This window comes from Theropithecus gelada, chromosome 2, assembly GCF_003255815.1.
Source record: "Theropithecus gelada isolate Dixy chromosome 2, Tgel_1.0, whole genome shotgun sequence".
In the NCBI taxonomy this organism is placed as follows: Eukaryota; Metazoa; Chordata; class Mammalia; order Primates; family Cercopithecidae; genus Theropithecus; species Theropithecus gelada.
Window position 1 is genome coordinate 12,164,432 of NC_037669.1, and position 25,194 is coordinate 12,189,625.

At 36.6% G+C, this 25,194-nt stretch overlaps 2 protein-coding genes across 7 annotated transcripts in view; one reads left to right on the plus strand and one right to left on the minus strand.

The window, feature by feature from the left end:
• The window catches only part of CGGBP1 (CGG triplet repeat binding protein 1), a 95,281-nt gene that overhangs the window by 10,638 nt on the left and 59,449 nt on the right, over positions 1 to 25,194 (minus strand). The gene's annotated exons all lie outside the window — the stretch shown is intronic.
• ZNF654 (zinc finger protein 654) overlaps positions 1 to 25,194 on the plus strand; it is an 82,834-nt gene that overhangs the window by 3,402 nt on the left and 54,238 nt on the right. For all 4 annotated transcript variants that reach the window (XM_025374844.1, XM_025374843.1, XM_025374840.1 and 1 more), the window contains exon 2: positions 23,759 to 23,904. Coding sequence is in view for 2 of the 4 variants with exons in the window: in XM_025374840.1 (XP_025230625.1) it covers positions 23,759 to 23,904 (146 nt within the window). In the remaining 2 variants the exon portion in view is untranslated. The remainder of the gene's footprint in view (positions 1 to 23,758; positions 23,905 to 25,194) is intronic.

The following is a 25,194-nucleotide window of genomic DNA, read 5'->3' on the forward strand; positions in this document are numbered from 1 at the left end:
TTGATATGTTGATTGAAATATAATTTAAAATTATTTCATACTACAATGGGGTTAATATTCATGCCACAAGGATGTCATGAATATAAAAAGAGAGAAGAATATAAAGTACTTAGTATTGTACCTAGCACACAGATAGACTTAAATAGGTAGATGCTATTAGTATTTCTCTCTTGTAAAATCCTCTGAGGATTCAGGAGGGACGTTAGAGATAATCTGTAGGTAGCTTATAATTTGTGTTTTGCACTAAACTTGAGAGAAAATTTAGAAATGTTACAATTCTTAAATTCTGTTATTTAACTAGAAAAGCTGAATGCTCCTGGTGAAACACAATGATTTATAAAACAATTATGGCAGGGGTTCGTAACATCTCTATGGCAGGGGTTCTCGGATTTTGTTTCCCTTAGGAGACATTTGGCAATGTCAGGAGATACTTTTGATTGTCATGATTGAGGTTTGCTGCTGACATCTAGTGCATGGAGGCTAGAGATGCTACTGAACATCCTACAATGCACAGGATAGCTCTAACAGCAAAGAATTATCTGGTCCTGAATATCCATAGTGCCGAGGTTGCGAAACTTGGCTGTACCCTTACTTTGGGACTCTTAGTGGGTACCTTATATGTGTAATGCTGATATAAATGGCAGCAAAGTTTTTAATGATCCTCAAATACTTTTTAAGTAACGACTATGGGCCAGGCACTGTAATAGCTGCCTTAAGAGATGGTATTCACAGAAAAGAGAGTTTGTCTCATTGTGTTATAAAATCCATTCTAATGTCTGTTAATTTAGAGAAATTAAAATTTGTCTCAGGAAGAAACAATCCTTATTTCTTGGTCTTGGTATAGGATTTGCATAATACTTATTAGAGCTCTATGAGTAGTTTTCTAGGGTATAATACATTTTTACTAATTCTTGCTATTAATTGGGATTATTTTTACTTTATCTTTAATTTTTATTAATGTACATAGTTTTAAGAAGTCATATAAGGCCTAAATACCAGGAATTGCATTTTGGTGCTAATGGAGACCTGGTTTAAACAAGGTGGGCATTTATTTCTTATGTAAAAAAATCTTTAATAGACAGTGTAGGGATGGTACAGTGGCCATACTATCATTTGCTCTTTCTTACCAGTCATCCTTGTCTTACCATCCCGAGTTTGTGACATGATCCAAGGTAGTTGCTTGAGTCCCAACTATCACATCTGACTTCCTAGTGGCAGGAGCTGGTTGTCTCTATGGTGTAAACCAAAACAACTTGTCCTAAATCCTACTCAGTGACCCACTTTCATCTTGTGAGTTATCCCCATCTGAAAAGAATGTTAGGAAATTTTTCTAGATTTTTGATTCTGTCAGTATGGAAGAAAACAAGAATAGATATTATTGAAACAACCAGCTTCCTTCTTTTCCTTTCTTTTTGCCACAGCTTATAACAAAAAATAGCAGTCATGTCCTGTCCTCTTCCTTTTCGACTTCTTATTCTCCAGAGGCTATCACTGGCAACTCTTTGAGTTTTGATGTTTACCTCTATATTTATAAGTAATTTTTTCCCTAGTTGTTTTAGATGGAATCAGTTGGCCTAGTACACGAAGGACTTAGGGACTACCTTACTGTCTCACTATTGATCTCACTATTGAGCATGTTCACTATGTACACTTCGATTATACGCCGTTTTTGTTTATCCCCTTCCTTCCTCCTACTCTGTGTCCAAATGTTCAGTCTCTCAGAGAATTAGGAGTTAGTTTCCATTGTTTTGTTAGGGGAGGGACCTGGGGGAGATTTTGAACTGATCTTTTTGTTTCTGACTCTGTTTTCACTTCTTTTGGTGGTATGTGGTGCCTCAAATTCCTGAGATGTTCTGGGGTTCTGGGGTTTTTTCAAGCACACATTACCTTGTTCCCAAACTCCCTCTACTGATGGCTTGGCTTTCAGTTTCTTGGGTCTATTGAGTCAGTTACCACCCATCCATCTAATTTCCAATACCCATTTGTAGATATCTCTCCTTTTTCATTGCTTTGTCCTGTGGGTTTTGCGCTTTTAAAACACAAATATTTTTACTGTTATTTTAGTGGAGTTTTCAAGTAGGATCAGACGTAAATGTGGTTCAGTCTGTCACATTTAACTAGAAGTCTCAAATTAGTTTTCTAGCTCAGTAAATAATAGTATGAAAGATGAAAAGTATTGAAAATAATTTGCAGTCACTTACTTTTGAAAAAGAGTATCCTATTTTCTGATCTATTCTGTAGTGAATATCCAGAGCTAGAAATAATTTAATTACATTGATTTACATTATGTGTTCCTTTTGGCCAAATTATTTTTATTTCTCAATTGCAAATGAAAATTTTAGCTTTTTAAAAAGTTTTCAAATTTTGTCACATTTGGGATATTTCAAGTCTTCATAAAAGGTGAATTCCCTGGAAAGACATTAACTTGTTTATTATAATTAGGAAAAAACAAAGCAAATGAATCATGTTGATGGCTGTATTTGGGGAGCTAAATTTTTTTTGTTGTTGTTATTGTTGCTCCTTAATGCCTTTATAGGTTGACTTTCAGAGTTGAGTTGAACTGATTGTTCATAATGACATTATTTGTAATAGCAAATCATTGAAAACCACCTAAATGACTATTATTAGGGGAGTTAGTACATATAATGTAATCCTATGTCCCTTCTCCCTAAACAATCATATATTTAAAGAATATTTATTCATACAAGAAACTGTTTATAGTATAACTACTGAAAAGACACAGGACAAAGGTGTTTCACTTTTGTAAACAAAAAGACTGAAATATACCAAATTGTTGTTAACTTTGTAGTGTTATGCTTATGGCTGAATTTTATTTTATTTTTTACATTTGTTTATTTTTTAGATTTTAAAAAATTAAACCTACTTTATAATCAAAGAAAAAATAAAGTATATAAAATAAATTTCATTTTCTCTTCCTCACAGATTGTTTATTATTACTATTTTTTTGAGACAGGGTCTGGCTGGCTGTGTCATTCAGGCTGGAGTGCAGTGTCTGCCATCTAGGCTCACTGCAGCCTCCCTGTCCCAGGCTAAAGTGATTCTCAGCACCCACCAGCCCCCACCCCTAGTAGCTGGGACTACAGGCATGCACCACCATGCCTGGCTAAATTTTTGTAGTTTTAGTAGAGATGAGGTTTTACCATGATCTGCAGGCTGGTCCTTTTTTTTTTTTTTTTTTTTTTGAGACGGAGTCTGATTGCCTGTTGCCCAGGCGAGACTGCCTGCCTCCCGGGTTTACACCATTCTCCTGCCTCAGCCTCCCGAGTAGCTGGGACTACAGGCGCCGGCCACCTCGCCCCACTAGTTTTTTGTACTTTTTAGTAGAGACGGGGTTTCACCGGGTTAGTCAGGATGGTCTCGATTTCCTGACCTCGTGATCCGCCTGTCTTGAACTCCCAAAGTGCTGGGATTACAGGCTTGAGCCACCGGGCCTGGCTGCAGGCTGGTCTTAACTGCTGAGGTCAAGTGATTCACCCACCGTAGCCTCCCATGGTGCTAGGATTACAGGCATGAGCCACCGCGCCTAGCCCTAGATTGGTTATTTTGTACAAATAGGTGCAAAGTTATTTTGAGTATGATGAAATTTTAATTGTTTCCCCAAAACACGTGAGATGCTTTTTTAAAAAAATGAATTGGTTAAACTTATGAACATCATTTTAGAATGACCAATGAGGTTCTAAACTTCAGTGACTTTTTTATACATAGTCTTTCATTAGATACATGATTATTATTGCTTTCCAAATAACCACTCATTACATTGCTTAAAAAATCTATCCCGGCCAGAGTGTGGTGGCTCACACCTGTAATCCCAGCACTTTGGGAGTCCAAGGCAGGCAAATCGCTTGAGCTCAGGAGTTTGAGACCAGCCTGGGCAACATGGTGAAACCCTATCTCTACAAAAAAACAAAAAATTGGCTGGGTGTGGTGGCACACACCTGTAGTCCCAGCTACTTGGAAGGCTGAGGTGGGAGGATCGCTTATGCCCAGGAGGCGGAGTTTGCAGTGAGCAGAGATCTTCAGCCTGGGTGACAGAGCAAGACTCTGTATAAAAAACAAAAAACAAAACCTAAATTTTAATTTTGTAGATACAATGGCAGGAGGAAATAATATTTAAATGGAGTCATTCCTTTTAAGTTTTTTAGTTATATCATCTTTTCACAGTTCTACCAAACACAAGTAAGACACCATTTGTACTGTTATTATTGGCACTGAATTTTCTGGCCTTCCTGCCAAAATGTGCTAAACTATACCTTAAAAATTATAAACAAAAGAACTTTACGAAACCTGTAGTAAAATATTTGTCTGGTAAGATATGTGAAGAAATAAAATAAGATCAATTAAATCTGGCCCATTGAATGACACATTAATTGTATATTAATATGTAATGTTAAAGATATTAGGAGGTGGTGGGACATTGTGGCAAACTGAATTTGAGAGAGGTTGAATTGTATAATTTATGAAATCCTAGAGTCCAGTACATTAACACTGTATACTGTCAACTTTTCAAAGCAGTGGTGAATACAAAAATAACTTAAAGACTCTAAGCAGTAGAAAAGTCACTAATGTGAAGGTTGAAGCTTGTCAATTATATAAGGCATTGGGGATATAGTGGTAAGCAAACAGACATTGCCCAATTTTGTGTGCAGTTATAACTTTGGTAAGTGCTATGAAGAAAAGGTATGTAATACTATAAATGGGAACTAATAGGCTTGACTATGTATATTTGGATACCTGGGCAAGTTCTGCTCTACTGAGATCCTTTGATTTGGTTTGATATGTTCAATTTAAGGTGCTTTTGCCTCATCCAAGGAGAGATCTTGAAGATAGCTGGATTTAACAGAAGCTAGAGCTCAAAAGGGAGGTCTGGTTATCATAGCTGTGTGGATGGTATTCAAAGTCATATGTGTGAATGAGCTCACATAGGGAGAGAAAATAGACTAGGAAAAGGAGAGGACCTTAAAACTAAAGCTTGAGGAGCCTCAAAATTGAATGTCTCAGTAGGAAAGAATGAGTCTTCAAATAAAGTTTGAGAAGGATTAAAGAGGTTTCAAAAACCCAGAGAACTGTGGTGTCACAAAAGGCAAGGGAAGAGAATGTTTCAGGATGGGGTGAATGGTAACTGGCATTGCAAACTGTTGAGATCCAATCGTTGAATTAACATGGAGTCTTGGGTGACTCTAAGAGCTGTTTTGGTGTAGTGATGGGATCAGGAGTCAGGCTGGAATAGTTCCAAGAGTGGGAGGTGAAGGAATAGACAGTAAGTGTAAATAACCTATAAAGGAGAAGGAAAGATATGGTGGTAACTGGAGGCATTGTGGATTGAAGGTAACAATTTTCTTTTAGTAAATTGGTGTGAACTGTGTACACTTAAAATCTAGTGAGAATGATCCATTTGAAAGGAAGCTACGAATCTACAAAAGAAGGGATTATCTATATTATAAGACCCCTGAAGGGGAGGAAGGACAACACTGAAAGCACAAGTGGAGGGGTGTTACTTTATATAGGAGTTTTCGTGGTAGGAGTAAAGTTCATTTGTTAAGAGTACATGGAGGTGGTTGGTAGCTGATTAGAGAGGTATGTTGAATTGACCCACAGAACCATTTGAATTTGATCATTGTGAATGCAGAGTGACCACTAGTATGTACCTTTGTTCATCAGTGCTTATTTGTCTAGGTGAAGGCATAAAAAATGAATTACATTCATTCAGGATTGGGTGTAGACTATGATAAATCAGTTAATTAACTTTGAAAAAGAAAGGGACAGACAGGTTCATTTTCGGGCTCCACTTGTGGCCAAATATAGTACAGAGAAGTGAAAGGAGAATAGAAGTGGTTGTATCAGTACATATTAATTAGACAGGTGCACAAAATTGCCCTGTGTACTGTGAAAATAAGTGTGCATATATAATGTCCTAATAAAATATGTACAGTTTGTTAATATGTATTTCTACAACTAGAGTTTATTGACATTAACCAGTATGTTTTGGTTACTCTAAAGTTGAAATATTATAAATACTATTCCTAGTGATTTGATGTGTGTATGTAAATGTTTTTAATATCTGAAAGCTATTATGGGAATAGTTTCTATATGTATATGCTGTATATATGTATATAACTCATTTTGAATGCTTTTCATGAATCAGGGACTGTGATAAGTCCTTTACCTGTTTTAGCTCATTTAATCCACTACCCTACAAGCTATGTGCCATTATTCTCATTTTTATAGGTCAGGAAACTAAGACCAGAAGAAATGGCTTGACTAAGTCCTGTACCTAGTATGTGATAATCAGACTGTAACCTAGCCAGTTTGACAGTCAAAAGCCAGCCCGTGCACTCAGCCTCTACAGTATACATATACATTGTATTGTATCTAGGAATAAGCATTTGGTATCTATTGTATCATCTGTGCATATCTATTTGATATATACTGTAGCTTACTAAAGCAGTTTTGATTGAGTGGAAGCATTGGAATGGACACTGTTGAAAAGACACCAGGCAGCAGAAACTAAAGATGTTCATAAATGTGAAACAGAAGAAAAAATCAAATTCAGTCTAGCAGAAGTTCCCCATCAGAGGTGATTCTCAGGCCAGGCACAGTGGCTTACACCTGTAATCCCAGTACTTTGGGAGGCCGAGGCAGGTAGATTACCTGAGTCCAGGAGTTCAAGACCAGCCTGGCCAACATGGTGAAACCCCATGTCTATTCAAAATACAAAAATTAGTCGGGTATGGTGGTGCATGTCTGTATTCCCGGTTACTCGAGAGGCTGAGGCAGGAGAATCACTTGAACTCTGGAGGCAGAGGTTGCAGTGAGTCTAGATCGTGCCACTGCACTTCAGCCTGGGTGACGAAGTGAGACTCTGTTTAAAAAAAAAAAAAAGTGATTCTCAACTCTTAGTCCACCCCCCAACCCACTTGAATGTGATATGCTTAGATGAGATAGTAACAATGGCTCAGTTATAACTTTTCTTCATCGCACTTAACTACACAAAACAGGACAATGTTTGCTTACCACTATATCCCCAGTGTCTTATATAATTGACAAGCTTCAACATTCACATCAGTGACTTTTCTACTACTTAGATGGAGAGTCTTTAAGTTATTTTTGTATTCACCACTGCTTTGGAAAGTTGACATTATAGAGTGTTAATGTACTGTATTTTAGTATATATAATATATTAGTAATACAATAATTTAGTAATATAATATATTACACAAATTATAGCAGTTCTCAAAATACAAAAGTTATGGTGACTACAAACCAGTAGAAGTTATTTTATGTTTATTATCTTGTGTTTTGAAAGCAGGAGGGTATGGGATGTGTTTTAAATGTTTATCATAAATGATTAAAGTTCGTCAGTCTCTCCATATTTACATTTAACCTTGAATATCTGGAAATCCTGCCAGTCCCAAATACAATGGATGTGCTTTTTTGCCCTTTATCTGTCTTACTGTGGTTTGACAAATCTCTCAAATTATAGAATTTATTTTTAAAGTCTAAAATTTACATATATTCCATTCTTATGAGAGCATGAAGATCTCTTTCAGCTGATGGGAGTACAGATCACCACAACTTTTCTGGACTACAATGTACCAAGCTATGTTAGAAACCTTAAACTAATTTGTACCTTTTGACTTAGTCATTTTCCTGATAGCATTCATTTATGAGGAATTATAAATTTGGACACAATACTATTCTTCATAGCATTAATTATAATTAATGTAATGAATGAATTAAAATAGGAAACCAGAACATCTAAAATAGGTGAATATCTTTTCATCTCCCATAAATTAAAATTTTATGCAGCCATAAAAAATGATCTTTTCAGTGTCTATGTAAAGTTTTATTTGCATTTTCTTGGTGAGCAGATCCAAATTTTTTTTTTTCAATCAGATTCTTTTAAGAATTTCAAAACTTGCCAAACAAGTCCAACCCAACAATAATCCAGACACACCAAAAAAAGTTATGAACCTTTACTATACACCACTGTGGCAAAGGCAACACTGCCTGTTTTGTTTTTTTTTTTTTGCAAATAAGTCATATTGGTGTTTGCCCATTTAATTTTATATATTCTGTGATTGCTTTCATGATATAACAGCAGGGCTGAAAAATTGGGTTGGAGAAAGTATGGCCCATAAGCTTTCTGGCCCCTTAAGAAAAAGTATGTCAGTTCCTGTCCTAGATTCTCATTTATCGTTTGCAACAACTCTGTGAAATAAGTACTGTTTTTATCGTCATTTTGTGAATGATGCAGCTGAGACTCAGAGAGATTAAGCAGCTACCTTAAGACACACAGCTAGAAAAGGGATCAAGATGTTAATAGTAGTTATATGTGGGCAGTGCAATGATGGATACTTTTTTCTCATATATTATCCAAATTTAATGTATTGAGTATAAAACATAAAGCATAATCAAGAGGAGGGAAAGATATAAAACGTAGGTAGAAGAGAGTTGTGAGAATGTTAAAACTCACTCATCTTTTCTCAATTTATTACTTTGATTTCCTGCATATCATCCTGTCATCCTGTGTTTATAAACTTAGAGTAGATATACAATTTTTGCTTTCCTTCCTGGCACCTAAAACTGTATTATGGAGTTCCCCAATTCTTGATTTGATTTAAAAAGAAAGAAATTATTATCTCGTTTCTTAAAAACTTCTGTATTGGGCCAGGTGTGGTGGCTCGCGGCTGTAATCCCAGCCCTTTGGGAGGCCAAGGTGGGCAGATCACCTGAGGTCAGGAGTTAGAGACCTGCCTGGCCAACACGGTGAAACTCCGTCTCCACTAAAGACACAAAAATTGGCCTGGCGCGGTGGCTCACGCCTGTAATCCCAGCACTTTGTAATCCCGCCGCCAAAGCAGGCAGATCACGAGGTCAGGAGATGGAGGCTATCCTGGCTAACTCGGTGAAACCCCGTCTCTACTAAAAAATACAGAAAACTAGCCGGGCGAGGTGTCGGGCGCTTGTAGTCCCAGCTACTCGGGAGGCTGAGGCAGGAGAATGGCGGGAACCCGGGAGGCGGAGCTTGCAGTGAGCCGAGATCGCGCCACTCACTCCAGCCTGGGAGACAGAGCGAGACTCCGTCTCAAACAAACAAACAAAAAAATCCCACAAAAATTAGCCGGACTTGCTGGTGTGTTCCTTTAATCTCAGCTACTCAGGAGGATGAGGCAAGAGAATCACTTGAATCCGGGAGGCAGAGGTTGCAGTGAGGTGAGATCGCGCCATTGCACTTCAGCCTGGGCGACAAGACTCGTCTCAAAAAAAAAAATCAAAAAAATTTCTGTATCAAGTGAAGCCATTTTGTACTTAACTTTTGAAACTTTTTATCTTCTCTCATATTTTGAAGTTCAACAACTATTAAATGCTCATAACTTATAAGTCCTCATAAAATGCTGTATTTGTCTTGTCAGACAGTACATAAATTGCTTTTTCTTAATATCAATCAATTGAATATTCTTAGATATCTTAGGCATAAATCTACATACATAAAGTACAATAATTGAGTATTGTAGAGGGTATTCCTTTAAGAAAATAATAGGTGCTATGTGAAAAGCGTCATTTTAGTGATTATAGGGAATTTAAAGGAAAAACCACACAATTCTTGCCCTAAAGGAACTGAATTATCTAGTAAAGGGGAAAAGGCATATCTAACCATTATTTCTGTCTGTTATGACCCTGATCCAAACCGTAGTTATCTTTCTCCTGGATTATTTTATTTCCCTGTTTCTACCTGTCCTCACTTTCAGTTTATTCTTTACGCAGTAGTCAATGTGATCCTTTTAAAGATATGAGTGAGGTCTCTTCCAGACCTTCCATACTTTTCTCAGAGTCAAAGCCAAAATCCTTATGGTGGACCACAGGGCTCCATAATCCTGCCCCATCTAGCATTATGACTTTTTCTTTTATTACTATACACTCACCAGCACTAGTGTTTTTGCCACTCCTTGTATGCATCTGCTTCTTGGCTTTTGTTTTGTCTGCCAGGAACATGTTTCATTTGGATATCTATATAGTTTGCTGTGGCATCCTGCTCAGACAGCCTCTTATTAGAGAGATGGAGGCCTTCCCTGAACACCCCATGTAAAGTAGCATCCCATCTCTAATATTCTTTTTCTCCTTACCTGTGTTTTATTAATATTATTTTAAGGTACTTAACACCATCTAATATACATTCATTTACGTCTTATCCCTCCACAAAAAAATGAAAGCATCAGTGAACTTGGTACACAGTAGGCACTCTAAGGTTTGAATAAATTAATGAATAAATATACATAAACTCTAAAATAGGGAAAATGTGATTAGTGCCATTATTTTAATTCCTATGCAAGTTCACATGGAGAGACCATTTCTGATAGAGATAATTTGGAAAATTTTAATGGGTGAAATAGCATTTGACTTGACTCTTAAACAAGTTGTTAGTGTTAAAATGTAGGCATGAAGAAAGGAAATAGTATGGGGTAGGTGGACATTTTAAGCAGAGGAGATAATCTGTCATGGCATATTTATGAATGGCAGTAGTTAATTGATTAGAACTATGGTTCTTAATGTGTGGATCTGCAGACCAGCAGTATGAGCATCACCTGCAAACTATTAGCAGTACAAATTATTGGCTCCACCCAGACCTACAGAATCTAGAATTGTGGGACTAGGGTTCAGCAATCTGATTGTCACATTTTCCCAATGATTCTGATGCATGCTAAAGTTTGAGAGCCACTGGACTAGAACATAGACTCAAAATAAAGTATTGGTAGATAATAAATTGGAAAAATGGATTGAGGCTTGGCTTAGGGGTTTGAATTCTGTGGGATAACATAGCATTTGAGGGCAAAGTCATGCCATTATTAATCTTAAAATATTGTTTTAAGATACCACAGGAGGTAAAGAATGAAAGTCTACATAAAAAAAGTAAGCTATCGAAGTATCCCAGAAAAGAAATTGAGGGCCTGGCTGAATAATGGCAATGAACATGGAGTGGCTGGAACAGTTTCAAGGAATATTACGTACAATAAAGTACTTAGCATTTTGCTAAAAGTGGAGACAAGGCACCTAAGAATTCTATGAAATTATATTGGGTTTCTAATCTAAATATCTGAGAGTATAGTGATGGTATTAACAATAAATGGTGGGAGAAACAATTTAAGATATCTAAACGAACAGCATAGTTTTGGTTCTATTGGGTTTGAAGAGTTAGTGCATTATTTTTAAAAAAGGAAGAATAAAAATTGTTCATCAGTTGCTACAATGTACATTTTTATTAATCTTGAGTATATTTATCCCTATTTAAGAACAGAGCAGTGGATTTTCTAGTAACTTATGGTAAAGTTTAACAAAATGTAAAACTCATAATTTATTTTCTCCTTTTAGTAATATCTCAGTACTTAAGAGTATAAGGCTTTTTAAGAGAGGCAGTTTCTGTGTTTGAGAAAGCTAATTAACCTATGATAGTTTTTTAGTTTAAAATTTCCAGTTTTAATTTGAGGACATAAGTAGCTTTGGTACAGGGGACTAAATGTCCACAAAAATAAGAATCTACCAGATTTGATCATTTGTTTCCCATTTTTGAGTTCACAAAGAAAAATTAAAGTCTAGAGTCTAAAGACGTTAAGATCCCAAATTCCTCCCTTTCTAGAGTATTACTTAATCAGAACCAGTGGGTCTCTCATGTACCCCTGTGATGTAGAGATGGGTATTTTTCAGGAGCTGCAACTTGGGTGTCTTCCTCTGATTGGGAGTGGCTTCTTTTAGCCTTCTAAAGGAGAATTCTTTAACTTCCAGTCTCTTTTGTGTCTTACTTTTTCTTTTTTTTTTTTGTTTGAGACTGAGTCTGATTTTTTCTCCCAGGCTGGAGTGCAGTGGCTGATCTCGGCTCACTGCAACCTCTGCCTCCCAGGTTGAAGCGATTCTCCTGCCTCAGCCTCCCAAGCAGCTGGGATTACAGGCACCCACTGCCACGCCCAGCTACTTTTTATATTTTTAGTAGAGGTGGGGTTTCACCATGTTGGCCGGGCTGGCCTTGAACTCACCTCAAATGATCTGCCCGCCTCGGGCTTCCAAAGGGCTGGGAGTACAAGTGTGAGCCGCTGCGCCCGGCCTGTGTCTTACTTTCTTAAGGGTCTTGAAGATCAGTAGGGCAAACATTGATTACTGCATCCAACCCAATACACATTAAATTTAGAAATATACTAATATTTCTGTCAACTATACTATGTAATAATTCAGGGAATTACTTTTGCCAGTAAAAATTAGTGATATCAGAAGGATGATGGATGTACAGAAAACAGGATACCAAGTGAATTTTGTTTTCAACCTCACCAGGCTCACCAGTGTGCCAGTTAGTTGTGCCAATTGCCAGTGGCCATAACTTGTGCTTATATTTTACTAGGAAAACTCATCAAGTGGTTAATTGTGCCACTGTCTGTTTACCATATTTTGTGGAGGGTGCTCTTACCCTATTTCCTCCTTCCTGAAAGTAGTATCCTAATTTCTGTCTTATTGCAAAGTTTACAAATTTCCATGGACGGTAGCCCTAGGTACCTCATCTTAATTGATGTTTCCTACTTTAGATTTCCATCATATTAAAAGCTTTTAATTTCTATTTCTTCTGTGTTTTCCCGGTACTCCTTATGCTGAAATAAGTATGGAGTCTGTTTAGTGGCACCACTTCTACTGCCTGTTACAAAGAGCATATGACTTACTTGTAGTTTGTAAAGCTTCAAGCATAGTCATTTGCCTTGCAGTCTCCACAACCTGTGTTCTGCTCTTGCATCTGTATTTCTCTAGCCCCAAACATGTGCCAAGACATTTTTAGTCCTGTGCTACCTAGACTGTTGCCACGCCCCCTGAAAGTTTTAGGCCTATCATAAAAACACTCTTTTTGTGCCCCCATATTTGTATTATTTGGATAATAACCTTTGAATGGGTACCTAAAGTGGAAATGCTTTTGTTGTTTCTGAAGTCTGTGCTTTTAGGAGCCCAGTAGAAACAATATCTCTTCTGCTGCTTGCTCTTTTAGACCTTTTCTTTGCTCTGCTTTTAATTATTCTAGGCCTTGCATAATTTGTTCTACTTTATTGGCAGAATAAACATTCCTTTTTGTTACATTTCTTTCAGCAATAGTAGGATATGTCATTTCAGATAAGCAGCTGGTTTTTGTGTTTGTTTACATTTGAGCCTGTTCTTAAATTTGCCTCGCCTATTTTCCTTTTCTTTTCTCTTGGTTTTTTTTGTTCCTTCAGTTGTCTCTTGTAGTGTCTTCCATATTGTTAGAGAAGGAAAGTCAAGGAGTTCCAAGTTCATCAAAAAGCATTCAATATCAAGCAAATTTTGCTCACTCTCGTCTCTGACTTAAGAAAAAAAATCTTACCAGCACAACATTGAACCCAAGACTGACCTCTTAACTTTGTTTCTTTTCAGCATAGCTTTTCCCATTCACTCCCCTGAGACCTAACTTTGACTTTCTGGAGCACTTTTCTTTATGGCACAGTGCCATACCATATGTTGTTATTTGTAGTAACTATTAACCTGAAATGCTTCAGATATTTTAAGGTAATCTCCCTGCTTTTTATCAAATCTTTACAGATTTTATATTACTTGTATAGTAGTCTCAGTCTTCAAGGTGTGGTTTTTCAGTTGCTTTTATTATAGACTTTCCTTTTTTTTTTTTTTTTTTTTTAGACGGAGTCTCGCTCTTTTGCCCAGGCTAGAGTGCAGTGGCGTGATCTCGGCTCACTGCAACCTCCGCCTCCTGGGTTCAAGCAATTCTCCTGCCTCAGCCTCCTGAGTAGCTGGGATTACAGGCGCCCGCCACCACGCCAAGCTAATTTTTGTATTTTTAGTAGAGATGGGGTTTCACCATGTTGGTCAGGCTGGTCTCGAACCCCTGACCTCGTGATCCACCCACCTCGGCCTCCCAAAGTGCTGGGATTACAGGCGTGAGCCACCGCGCCCGGCCCTATTATAGACTTTCTATCTGTCTTTTAAAAAGCAAGCTTTTGCCATATTGCCATAGTTGGATCTCCAGTCTGGTTCACTCTTGACATTTCCATCCCATCGTTACCTTCTGTCCCGCAGTTAGGTACATTTGTAAACAGTCACCCTTCCTTTGAGTAACATCTATATTTTTTTTTCCCTCTAATTTCATCTTTAAGTACAGTTACTTCCGACATATATCTCCTTTTTCTTTTTTGATACCTGTCTAGTCTAGCCCCTAAGAGTAAACTCTTATTCCTAAGGAAGTCCCTCTTCTATCTTAATCAGTATACCCTCCTTTTATTTTTCTTTAATTCTTCCACTGTTGATTGTGAGTGTGTCATCTGTTTTTTTTTTTTTTTAAACAAATTTAGTTCTTGAAACTGAGCAAACCTCATCCTACAGTTGGTGTTTGTTCATCCCTTATTTTAATCTGATCTTCATGTACTTCTTGTGCATATATTTTGGGGTTCCCTTGTCCATGCACCAATTTTAATATTTATGAAGGAAGCATTTAATAGACTGCTCTAAGCTCTGATTTTGGAATCAAATGAAAAGTTGGCAGGGGTCAAAATTCATCAAAAGCCTTTAAAATGACCTACTATTTATAAGAGGAAATTTGGATCTTTAGGCAGATACCTAAGCTGCCACATAGAGGACTCTGACCTGCCTCAAACCTGGTGGAAGTAGACAGCTCAAGAGGGATATGAGAACCAGACCAATACATTAACCTTGGCCAGGAGCTGATAGACTCTTACTGGTATTGTTGATTTTACTTCCATGGGGTAAAAGAATTTTAGGGAAGGAGGAAAATCATCCTTTCACTGGTATTTTTTGAGATGGAGTAAGTTCATATTTTATAAACAGGAATGTAGAGGAAAAGAGAAAAAGTTTGCCCCAAACTTACCATGTCCAGAATTTAGGAAGAGGATAAAAATACAAGAATCAGAATAGAGGAGGAGGATTCTGAATGAATTTTTGTTGTTTAGCCTTCTCTACTCATCTCTCTTTCATGCACCAATATAGGCAGTCTGTTTTCCATTTCTTTGCCGTGGCTTATAAAATGTTGGTTGCTACAAAAAAGAGAAAAAGTTACAGACTTAAATTTTTATGGGGAATCATTGTTCTTCATTTAATTTATGAAATATACCTATGAAAAAACTTGCATTTGTGGGAATGTCAGAAAAATTATACTGCTTCTGAGATAGGGATACCTTTTCAAAATAACACATAGGAAAGATAAATGAAACATGCTGTAATACTATTTTTATGTAAACTAACAGAATGCAATTTAACAGAATATTTTAAAAAACTGAAAAAGTCACAACTGATTTTAAATATTAATGTCAAATGTCTTGGTTCAAAGAGTTATTTACTGTGTGTTTAATGGAAATCATTTCTGAAAACCAAAGTTTTGTTTTTTTTTTTAGTGTAGAAGTAATTTTGTATACCCTGTGTTGTAGCTTCACCGTATTTCATGAGTCACCAAAGCCCCCTGTTTTGTATATATATTTAATTTTAGGTGACTATTGTGAATGTAAATAAAACTACTTCATAGGCTGAATTCGTTTGTAAAATTTCTTTGTATTTGATATAAAACATGCTTAATATGCTAATTCTGGAATCCCTATATTAGCAAGTATAATACTTATTACATTTGAAACTTTTGTGAGTATCTGACTGATTTCTTTGTTAAACTAGTTAGTAGGGTTCTGATACATATTCTTTCCTCTTGGATGGAATTAATTCCTATAACATTATTTAATTTCATTCCTTCTTGTGCATGTTCATTATCTTCTATTAAATTAGCTGGTGTGAATGAAGGGGGTAGACCCTCTGCTTTGCATAGAAAAATAAAACTACTTCATTTTATTTTTGAAATTTCTAACAAGGTGAATGATTTTCAAATTAGTAACTAACTGTGGTTAAAAGTATTAAAGCCCAAAACAGGTAGGGAAAGCTGATAGGGTATTTTAAATAAGTTTAAATCTCATCCCAGGATATGGGGGAGGGGTGGGACAGGAAACACTTCATTTAAGATTTGAAGATACAAATAACTGAAGACATGCTGTTAGTCTAAATATGGGGAAATATTCTGTTTTTCAAAAAGGTAGGTTATGGGAACAGATGACCACTAAAAGTAATAAAATGTTGAGCAAAATTATTGATGGTTAGAAAGGTAGCTCTTCATTTCTAGCCATCACTATGGGTTCATTAAATCAGGTCATTCCAAATTTTTGTTTCTACTTTAAAAAAATGGATTACTGGTAATGGATATGAGAGAGATGACAGACTCAGCATATATCGATTTCAGCATGGTTTTGTATACAAAATTTCTCATGGTATTCTTATAGATAGATAGGGAGATGGGGGATGGATTAGTATTAGTAACTGACTTAACACTCTTGCCTAAAGAATACTGATTAATGGTTCTAAGGTTAGCTAAGGAACTGAACTTGGTACTATTATAAATATCTCTGTGTGAATTTTTTTTGTATACAACTTTTATGATAAAATAAAAAACTAACTTTTCAGATTTATAGGTGCCACAAACTGGGAGGAAATGCTAATGTATTGGCTAAAAAGGCAGTGTTGAAGGTTTGGGCTGAAACTTAAGAATGGGAAAAGTGAGAGGATTAACGTACAGTTATACCGTAAAAAATCAACTATAAAAAGTTATGGGATCTATATGAAAAAGCATTTTTGCTGAGTCAACCTAAAGTAACTTCAAACTAAATTAATATTATCATAGAGTCAAAAACAGGGAGATGATAGTCCAACTAATTCTGACTAGAGTTAACTGAAGTCTTATGTTACATTTTGGGAGCTTTATTTAAGAGGAACATGCACATTTTGGAGCACAGATATGCTAATGAGAACTGAAAATTTTGTAGACTATGGAGAAATAGTTAAAATGATGAAAGGATAGCAGATATTTAATCTAGGCAGAGACTATAATAAAGATGTATCTGATAGCTGCCTTATAATATTTGATGGGATATTGCATGTTTTATTTACATAATTTTAAAACTTCAAACTAGAACTGATAGATGGATGTCACATCTATCTGTTTTTGCTTCATAATGAAGAATCTTCTAATAAAGATGTCTGTAAAGTTAAGTAAATTGTCATTTGAGATGGTGCATTCCCCATCAGTAACAGTATTCATGTTGGTTAACTCTCTGGGAGTGATACTGTAATGGGTATTTTTGCTCTGGTTGGTAGGTTGGACTAGATAATCTTCAAGATTCCTTTTAACAGTATGATTGTATGGAATATTAATATTTTAGAGAGATGTTTACTCCATTTTCCATTTTGAAAAGGTTTTGTCTTATTACATTTACAGAACCTATCAAATACATTAATGTTGTATAAATACCAGCTTTTAAGGAGTAGTGAGTTGAACAGTATGCTTTAGTAAGCCCCCAAAAGTACCAGGTCTTAGTTGCTTGCTACTGTAGATTATGTTCTTTGCAGATTTCCAACAACTTTTAACTTGGAATGTATTTCTAAACCATTTTGGTGTTTTTTTTTTTTTTTTTTAAAACATGACTTTTAGATTTCCATTACATGATTATCCTGATAGAAAAGGTCAAATTGACAAGTGACTCTCTTTTTTCCAAACAATTTATCTTTTTCATTCTCCAGGGAGAATTGTAAAAACAGTGAGTCTTCAGGTATCTGTTCAGGCATGTAGCATTTTATTTATATTGCCGTATGTAGGATATGCTTCATTTGTCAGATGAGTATCGAACTAAATAGCTGAAACTCAGCAGTCGTTTTCAGATTTTATTTAGGAGTGATCTGTTTGCTTGCTAAAAGTGAGTAAAATTTGTTGTAATTAATCATACTTGGAAACAAATAATGAACCAGTTCTTAATGATGTAATGAAATTGTCACTAAAGCAAGCTTGATTTTGTCATTTTCTTTTCTTAAAACAAGGTGCACTAGTAATGGTGCACTTTATATCCGTACCATTTTTATATCTGATAGCTCTTGTTTGTTACATGCCAGAAATTATCGTATATTTTAATATATGTCTTACGTAAATTTTCAGTAGGCCTGTGATTAAAGTGATATTAAATTCATTTTATAGGTAATTTAGAATAGAAGTTTAATGACTTTGCTAAGGTTACCAGCTAATGAGTGACAGAGCTGGAATTCAAACCTAGGTCTGTCTGCTTCCAAAGCCTATACTCTGTCCATTCTGCTGCCAATTTACCTGCTTTATTTTTCCATCTGACTCTTAAAATAATACCTACAGGCAAGGGCAAATCTTGAGGTGCAAATAGGCAATAAAGTGGAAAAAGTAAATGTAGAAATCTGCTTATGTTATCAAATAACATCCAGAAAATCTATAACAACATTGAAATTTGAGGGAAAAGGATGAACAGATAGATTTGTTTTTAAAATTTTTAAAACTGAACTAATTTTAGACTTACAGAATACAGTACAGCTATCAAGAACGGGAGAGTAACATTGGTACAATAGTCACAAAATTGTAGACCTTTTCAAATTTTTCCACTAATGTTCTTTTCCAATTCCAGGATGTTATCCATGATCTCACATTGTATTTAGGTGTTTCTCCTTAGTCCCTTCCAAACAGTTCCTCAGTCTTTCCTTGCCTTTGCTTGCCATTTTTGAAGAACACTGATCAGTTATTAATATTTTTTAGAATATCCCTCACTTTGGGTTTGTCTGATGTTTTCTTGTGACTGGAATCAGTCTGTGCATTTTTGGCAGAAGTACCACAAAAGTGGCATTGTGTCTTTCTCAATGTATTGTTATGAAGAGATTCATGATAATAGTGTATTTTATTATATAGTTCACAGGTGATATTTACCTTGATGGCTTTAAGTTTATGTTTGTGAGGATTTTCCACTCTAATGTTACTGTCTATGTATCTGTTGATAAATGTCTTGGGGGAGATACTTTGAGACTGCAAATCCTGCTTCTCCTCAAACTTTCACTCACTATTAACATCAATGCATGGATGTTGTCTGCAACATTTGTCATTGTGGTGTCTGCCTAGTGGTGCTTCTCTGTCTTTTTCCTTCTTTCACTGTAGGAAACAGCTGTTTCATTGCTAACATTTATTATTTGTATATGTATGGACTTACATATATTTTATTGTATGGATTAAAGTCCAATGCTATCATTATTTTGTTGTTCAAGTTGTGCCAGCTTTAGCCTTTTGGAGCTCCTTCAGGTTGACTCCCATATTCTCATATCCTTTTGTTTTTCACAGCATTTCTCTACTTTCTGGGAACACAAGATGTTCCAGGCTCATCTTGTGTTTTCCCTATCCCAGCTCTGGAATCAACTGCTTTGTTCATTTTATTGGAGAATGGTGTTTAGAGACCAAGATTTGGGCACTAAGTGTGTTACTGTTACTGTAGAGTCATTGCTTCTAGGATCTCTCAATGGATAGCTAAGAAATATTTTTATATATACAACTACATTACATATGAATAACATAAGCATACTCAAGGGGGTAAGACTAACCTAATGTGTTTTAAAACATTTTAGGTATTTAGAAAATTAGCAAACTTATCAGTGCACAGATTGTATTAGTCTGTGTTCAACACATTCCTACAGGTGTGTATCACAGCCATTCTTTGACGCTCCTAAAATGGAGGGTCATTGTGACATGTCTTCTGGTTTGTTAATTTTTTTTTTTTTTTTAAAGACAGTCTCACTTTGTCGCCAGGCTGGAGTGCAGTGGCGCGATCTCGGCTCACTGCAACGTCTGCCTTCCAGTTCAAGCGATTCTCCTGCCTTAGCCTCCCAAGTAGCTAGGACTACCGGCGCGTGCCACCACGCCCAGCTAATTTTTGTATTTTTAGTAGAGACAGGGTTTCACCATGTTGGCTAGGAGGGTCTCGATCTCTTGACCTTGTGATCCGCCCACCTCGGCCTCCCATAGTGTTGGGATTACAGGCGTGAGCCACTGTGCCTGGCTTGTTAATCAGTTTTTAAAAGTGACTGGGTTCGCTGTAAACAAATGATGAACTTAATATTAGTGAACAGCTTGACTGACACCTATGAACTGTGAGGTGTTTGAGGTAAGGAAAGTTGATGACAATGGGAGTCTTCAGGGAGGAGAGAATAACAGGGATGTGAATAGCCAACTAATAGAAATAAAGACATGCTTGATACTGTGTTAATGATCTAGTCTGTTAATGTGGGTTTAGATATGAAGATCATTGTTTGCTCAGTGACAAACTAATGTTTGGTAGTTTTCTTTGTTATATTACAAAAAAGGAGAGGTCAATTAAGAAACAGATACCGATATTTTAGTTGATCACTTTATATGTTTAAATAGTTGTGTATTACTTAGGCTGCCATAAGAAAATGCTGGGTGGCTTAAACAACATAAATTTATTTTCTCACAGTTCTGGAGACTGGAAGTCCCAGATCAGGATGGCAGCATGGTCATGTTCTGGTGAGGGCTCTTTTCATGGCTTGCAGATGACCTGTTCTTGCTGTGTGCTCACATGGCCATTCTTTGGTGAATGTGCATAGAGAAAGAGAGAGGTCTTTCTGCCTCCTCCTTTTCTTCCCTCCCCCTCCTCACTCCTCCTCGTGCCTCTCACTCTTCCTCACTCCTCCTCCCTCTTCTTCCTCACTCTTCCTCCTCCTCACCACCAATTCTACTGGAATAGGATTTCACCTTTATGACCTCATTTAAACTTAATTACTTCCTCAAAGCCCTATCTTCAAATACAGTCCCATTGAGGGTTAGGGCTTCAACAAATGAATTTTAGGAGGACAAAATTCAGTCCTTAACAATTTAGATGATGTATTTTAGGGTTCCTAAATGATTTAATGTAATTTTAACTTAATAGTTTTATATTAAGTTTACATTTTGACAGTTTTGACTGACAAGTCTTCTCTCATTCTCACATTAATTTACCTTGGTCAATTAAGATATGACATTTTATAGTATATACTATATCCTATTTAGAGCAGAGTATATGCTCTTGAAAGTGCTGCCGGATTATTAGAATAGTCTAACATCTTTCTTTGGCATCAGCTCTATCCTCTTCAACTCCCTTTATATCATAGCATGCATCTGGCCTTGGCTACTGCTTCTATCAGCAGTATTCCTATAATTTCTGTAAATATTCACTACAGTAATGTTTGTTATGCTCTTCAAAATAAGAAAAGGGCTTCCACAATCCATAAAGATTGCTGGCCTTAATCTTCCGCTTCTTAGACGATTTTCTTTAAAAGGTTAGAACTGTAGTAAGAGTGGGTTTTTAAGATCTTGGAAAACACTATTCTTATATGTTTGCAGCAGCTTCAGCGTTATCCTGGCCACCATTATGTTAATGGCAACCTACTAGAATACCAAAAAAGAAAGAAAGTGAAAGATGTGCTTACTGCCTTGTGGCCTGGTAGAACACACAGATTAGCTGAGTGCCTATGATAGCACTCACAGCACAGGAAAAAAATTTCATTTTAATAGGGCACTGTAATGTACTTATTTTATATATATAGAGAAAATATTTCAAAGAGAAATAGTGTTATAATGAATTACAGTGCCTGATACGACATTAAACAATGTAAGATAGTATCTAAATTTCAGTTGATTTTGTTTATGTCCCTTTCAGGGTATTGTGGCAAACCTAATGGAGGTGTTGTCCACAAGGACTTGTATTGTGTTAGGTTTGGGCTCAGCTAGACCAGGCAATGCATTGGTAGCTGAATCTGAATGAATGAAGGAAGCTATAATGAGAACAGAACCTGAGAAAGTAGAAAGCTTCTCTTCTAAGGAGATAAACCCAACCCATAAATAGGGAGCAGGTAAGGTTGCAAGTAGACATGGACTGTGAACAAGAAAAATATGAGGCTGTCGGGTACCTATTTTTTATGTGGCACCAGAGTAGGGGTTTGGTAACCAGGGAAAGGCAATAAAGCTAGTCAGGGACTTCAGGGAAGAGCAAATTTAGAGTCAGGTTACCAATGTTTTTTCTAACATTCCTCCTTTTTTCATCTGTACTGATGACAGCATAGTTAGTAGTGGTTTTTACTTTCCAGCTAGTGAGAACTGCAAGATCCAGACGAGATACAAGTTCAGAAACAATCTCCTTTAGCTTTCTTTTTTATCTGTATGTGTTCCCAGAAACATTGGAAAGATGTATGAGTACCTGGTATTGCTATTGGGAATTGTCAAGAACTGTGAAGAGTGAGCTTTTATCCAAGTTTGTCTGCCACAGTTTTACAGGTGCTGGCAGAAGACATGAAACTCTTGAGTCAGAGATAATGGACTTTATTAATCATGGCACAGCAAGCAGCATGAGTTTCATGTTTATGATGGTGCCCCTCGCTACCTCAAGTCTCATACAGTTGACATGGTAGCCCAAGTGGATGCTACACTTAGCAGGTTTTCATCACAGTTGAGGAACCTCAAGTTTAAGGAACCCTAATCTTTTACAATGGTCTGCAAGCATATCTGCCTGAGCTTTGCCCTAGAAGGAGACAATGTCTTTATTATACTGGATATAAAGTGGTTCTCTGCTCTGGAGGGAGACATCATCTCTGGTTTTCAAGGCTGCTTGCTATAAATATCTTCAAAAAGATAAAGTCAGCTAGGGCTTTTTGAAAAATTGTAGAAATGTGAGAGACCCATGGAAAATTGTCTCCCAGTAGGAAGTGATTAGTGTGAAAAGTCTTTTCGGCTCTGTTCTTGCCTTTTGTATTCTAGTTTTCTTAGCTTATATATCAGGAGTCAGCAAACTTTTTTCTGTAAAAGGACAGACATTAAATATTTAAGGCTTTGTAAGCCATATTCTTTCTGTCACAACTACTGAACTCAGTTGTTGTAGCAGGAAAGCAGCCATAGACAAACATAAATGGATAAACCTGGTTGTGTTCCAATAAAACCTTATTTGTAGATATTGAAATTTGAATTTCATGTAATTTTCACATATCACAAAGTGATTTGTTTTTCCAGCCACTTAAAAATGTAAAATCACTTTTACCTCGTAGATGTACAAAAACAGGTGGCAGGCCAAATCTCGCCTGAAGGCAGTAGTTTTAGATGATGAATTTTGTTAATATAATATATTGTTTTAATATAGCATTCTTGCAACATAGCAATTGTTTCTAAAATGTTTTCTCATAAATTACCCCAATTTGGCTTCAGAGAGCATTTCATCTCCATTTTATAGTAAGGAAACTAATGCATTGAGAAGTAAGATGACCTGTTGACCTACCCAGATTAATAAAACTAATTAAGTGACAGAGCCGAGACTGACTGTATTCTGGACTCTTCCCCATAATATGGTACAGGTTAAATATTCATAATCAGAGTATCATGTCATATATCTTTTGTTGCCGGAATATTCATTTATTGCCAGAATTCTTAGAGCCTTAAAATAATGATAATGATAATGCATGATCATTTCTAATTTTATTACTATATTCTACTCGCTAGCTATTTTAATATTGAATATTATTTTCACTAAAGTTGGACATGGGAGATAAAGGGCATTAGTTAACAAAATTTGGTAAAAAAAAAATGGCAGTTGAATAGTACAGACATTCATACACTATATTTTACATCTTTTCAAAGATAATAATTGATTTTATTTTCAGATATATGTCATGAAAATAAACAGTATAGAAGATCCCTCCCTCCAGTCACCTGTGTTCCTGCTGAACTAATATTTTAATTTATCCAGTAACTTTTATGCAAATTTTTAACCTCGAGATGTTGAGAACATTTTCTATAGTAATATCTGGATTGCTTCCCTGTCAGGTGGTTGAAGATTATGCTGGAAGATGGCAGGTCCCTTTGCCACAGCTTCAGGTTCTTCAGACTGCACTTTGTTGTTTTACAACAGCCAGTGCATCATTCCCAGATGAATGTGAGCACGTACAATATGTTTTGAGTAGCCTTGCTGTGTAAGTACTTTTTACTTCTTATAAATGCATTATTTTTCTTGATGTGTTTGAGAATTTGTTTTTGATAATTTCTTCTGAAGAAGAAACCTTTCCTAAATTATCCCCGCAAAAAGTAATGTTTATTTTTTCACTTAAGTATTCAGGTTTAATTTTGAACATGTAACCATAATTTTACTGTAAGTTTTAATAGTGAAATGGAATTTTGATTTACAGATTCCTCTGGTTGCTACAAGCACTTTACTTTTCTTTTTAATTCTCCATATTGCCTTGGGAAGCTATAATGGTAAGTCCCAGAATACAGCAGTTTAGGCTATGATAGATAGTGAGCAGAGAGAGCTTACATCAGGTCAGAAGGAGGTTAGGAAAATCCTGTTTGTTTGTTTTGTTGTTGTTGTTGTTGTTCTTTTTTTTTTTGAGACAGAGTCTCGCTCTGTCACCCAGGCTGGAGTGCAATGGCACAATCTCTGCTCACTGCAAGCTCCACCTCCCAGGTTCACGCCATTCTCCTGCCTCCGCCTCCTGAGTAGCTGGGACTACAGGCGCCCGCTACCACGCCCGGCTTTTTTGTGTTTTTAGTAGAGACGGGGTTTCACCGTGTTAACCAGGATGGTCTCGATCTCCTCACCTCGTGATCCACTCGCCTCGGCCTCCCAGAGTGCTGGGATTACAGGTGTGAACCACTGTGCCCGGACCATTGTTTTGTTTTTTTGAGACAGAGTCTCTCTGTCACCGAGGCCAGAGTGCAGTGGTGTGATCTTGGTTCACTGCAACCTCTGCCTCCCAGGTTCAAGTGATTCTTATGCCTCAGCCCCAGAGTACTTGGGACCACAGGTGTGCACCACTACGCCCAGATAATTTTTGTATTTTTAGTGGAGATGGGGTTTCACCATGTTGGCCAGGCTGGTCTTGAACTCCTGACAGGTGATCTGCCCACCTCGGCCTTCCAAAGTGCTGGGATTATAGGCGTGAGCCACCACTCCCGGCTGAAAATCCTGGTTTTTAAAAAATGCTTACAGAGAACTTCAAATTAAAGATTAAAAACTGAACATTTGTGATTATCCCTTCTGCCCTCCTAAGAACCCACTAAAACATAGTAAAGAAGTAAAAGAGAGAAAAGAATGAAAATAAATAGAGAAAGATTATCAGTGAATGAATGATTTCTACAGTTTTCTGGGGGACAGAAAGCAGATAGAGGAATGGTCATTGAAACACAGCAGAGCAAGTCACAGTTTCATCTGTTATTTATTTATACCTCAAATTGTAGTCACACCACAACAGTGGCTTATAAAA